This window comes from Etheostoma spectabile, chromosome 17, assembly GCF_008692095.1.
Source record: "Etheostoma spectabile isolate EspeVRDwgs_2016 chromosome 17, UIUC_Espe_1.0, whole genome shotgun sequence".
Lineage (NCBI taxonomy): Eukaryota > Metazoa > Chordata > Actinopteri > Perciformes > Percidae > Etheostoma > Etheostoma spectabile.
Genome location: NC_045749.1, coordinates 23,570,048 through 23,572,978, shown reverse-complemented (window position 1 = coordinate 23,572,978; position 2,931 = coordinate 23,570,048). Strand labels below are relative to the sequence as shown.

Sequence of the window (2,931 nt, the reverse complement as noted above, 5' to 3'; positions counted from 1 at the left end):
ATCTATTCGGATGTAACCTCAAAATACAATTATGAACCTGAAAATGAGCAGAATATGGGCACTTTAAGAGGCCGTGTCGTGTGTAAGACCAGGTTCATTAATACATTTCATTTGAAATAATTAATGAGTAATGAATTTCATCATTCATCGTCAACTATTCATATAATTAACATTTGAGCCATTATCTCCCTGTTAGTGATCGTTTTGTTTGATCCTGAATTGGGGACGCACTGTAAAGCGAGAGATAGAGCGATAGAAAGGAATCATTGATCATCCTTCAATAATAATAATAATAATAAAGATGATTGAGCTTTTTTTTCCAGGATGGTTTGCAGAAAAGATGATGTATTAGTGGTATGGATGCTACAAATAGCCACAGCTGCTCCGTTGGGAGAACTGCACTTTCTTTGCAGGATTTCTCCTCGCTAACAACTGATATGCAAGCAGATGTTTAATGGCGTTTCTACATCCATTTATGGATGAAAAGTGCAGCTTTATGAATCTGACAAAAAACAATGTGTATGCACATTTCTGTCTTTGTGCGTGCATGGCATGCCCATGATTAAAAAAAGCTAAAACTAGTGATGTTTTGAATATGCAGAAAGACATGAACAACAGAATTAAGAAGATTGTCATTCCCAGCATAAATTGATGCATGAAAGTCACAAATTTGTCACAAAATTCAATATAATGCAGAAAATGAAGAGTTTGATGCTAGAAGATTTCTGGGGGACGATTCCCAGAACCCCCTTTACAATGTGCCCTCCCCTCAACCCAATGTTGAAACAAAACCTACGCCCTTGGTACACGTGGTTTTACTTGTGAGCTGCATGCATCTGACCCCAGGACTGTCTTTCGGAAGTCCAGTTCATCCCACAGGTGTCGGATGGGGGTTAGGTTCTTCTACGCAAAACTGGGAAACAGGGCCTTCCCTCAACCACTGGCCCAACGTTGGATGAACACTGTTGCATAAAATATCATGGCATCCTGCAGCATGAAGATTCAGATTCCCTGCATTGGAGTATGCGGTCTAGACCAAACCATGATAACATCTCCAGAAGAAAAGTGTGTTGACAGGGGTCATGTTTTACTCAGTGTTGATTTAGTATAATGGGCCATATCCAGAACATAGAGCACAGAGTGAGTCCGCAGTGTGTTCCTTACATGTAGAGTTGTGGGCAGGACATCTTCAGCGAGGTGGAGGTCAGTCCCAGCCTGCTTTGGTTCCTCAGCTTCGATCTCCTCACCAGGTCCTTGACTCGGCCCCATGTACAGCTTTCCCTCAGCTGAACAAAAAAAGACAACAGTTTAATACAAAATGACTTTTAGCTGTGATAAGTGACTACAAGACCAAAGTACTGCACCCCCCACACGCCTCAGTGTTTGTTCAGGTGTGCGTCCAACAGGTGTTGTGGACAAAGACTGTCCCCCGTAGATTTTTGTTTGCTGCTACTATCGATCTAATGGGAGACACACAGCCAGTCCTAATTGACCTTCCTTAAACCTATGATTTTAACGCATGCAAGCATATGAGTATATACATCTGCGTGACAGGAGTTATTATTGCACGTTAATATGCATAATAGTAAACAACAGCACGGAGTGGATTTTTGTTTGCTCAGACAAAATCATTTTTTACTTCAAACTGGAATGTATGTACTTTCAAAATATATTTCTCTGTACAATTGCTCGCTCAGAAATGAGGCTACCCGCGATCACGTATTAAACCATACTTATTTTTACCATATGTTTACCATGTTTAGACATAAGTTGGACAGCTGGACCGTTCGTGCCGTCTGTGTTGTTGACAGCCAATGTGTCGAATGTACATAGCAGTGGATGCACTTTCAGTTTTTCCCCTCCAGTCTCTCTCTCTCTCTCTCTCTCTCTCTCTCCTTTGTCCTTTCGCCTCGGTATGTGTTCATAAATCCCAGAGACACGCACACACTCTTATTTCCATTTTCAACTCATTCACGTCTTCATATTTAATCCCGTCTCTCCCTTGCCTTTGTATGTAATTGCACCATGGTTTAAACCTTCCTGCCGTTTACACTGAATGGGTCTTTAATGTTCTTTAAGTCCAATGTCCCTTCAGCTGAATAAGAGACGGAATAGGGACCCCTTACTCCTGTACAATATTAAACTGGTTCTATAATAATGGCTGCCTAGAGCCTTTAGACATATAGTGCATACAATGCAACGATTAGGAAATAACAAATGTTAACATATTCATGTATTTATTCATGTTTTGTTAAAATGTGGAACAGTTAGCTGAATCTGCGACAGCTTCCTTACCCATAGCACGGTAAGCCTATCATCAGTGTTAATTACGTTTCTTTACATATAATATGTTGGATGAATGTTAATGTATATTTTCCGACAAACATGAAAATACATATTTTTTGACTATCAAACCAGAATTTAGTAGTATCTTGTGTTAAAATTTGACGTTCTGTAAATTCAGAGAATATGCAAAGTGGCAACCTTCTATGTGAATATATGGAAAATAACAAATGAACATATAGTGCTCATCTGCTCTGGGTGTATTATTTTGCAGATAGAAACAATCTTACCATATCATAAGCATTAATTATCCATTCATTGCCAAATAATCCCATTCATTTAGAAAATACATGCAGTGTGAAATGTCAGCATGATGGAGAATCCACTGGGCATATAGAGTGTTGTGTAGGCTTTTTAAATTGAAATTGTGCAAATTGAATACGTCTAAAAATCTTCTGAAATTCATTGGCCATTGCAACCGTGGTGACGGAGCAAAACACAAACAATATCCTCCCTGCTACATTAATTATGGTAAATTCCCAGCAGGTGGGGCCCTTGTCATCAGAGACAGACAGAGGAGGATGTTGGGCCACCTTAAGTGATTCACAGTGTGTGTGTGTGTGTGTGTGTGTGTGTGTGTGTGTGTGT

The 2,931-nt window shown here is 39.8% G+C and overlaps 1 protein-coding gene across 1 annotated transcript in view; it reads right to left on the bottom strand.

Annotated features, from left to right (window-relative positions):
* Positions 1-2,931, bottom strand: part of si:ch211-250c4.3 (uncharacterized) — a 47,584-nt gene that overhangs the window by 5,459 nt on the left and 39,194 nt on the right. The window contains exon 6 of the mRNA XM_032542007.1: positions 1,165-1,286. Coding sequence (XP_032397898.1) covers positions 1,165-1,286 — 122 coding nt within the window. The remainder of the gene's footprint in view (positions 1-1,164; positions 1,287-2,931) is intronic.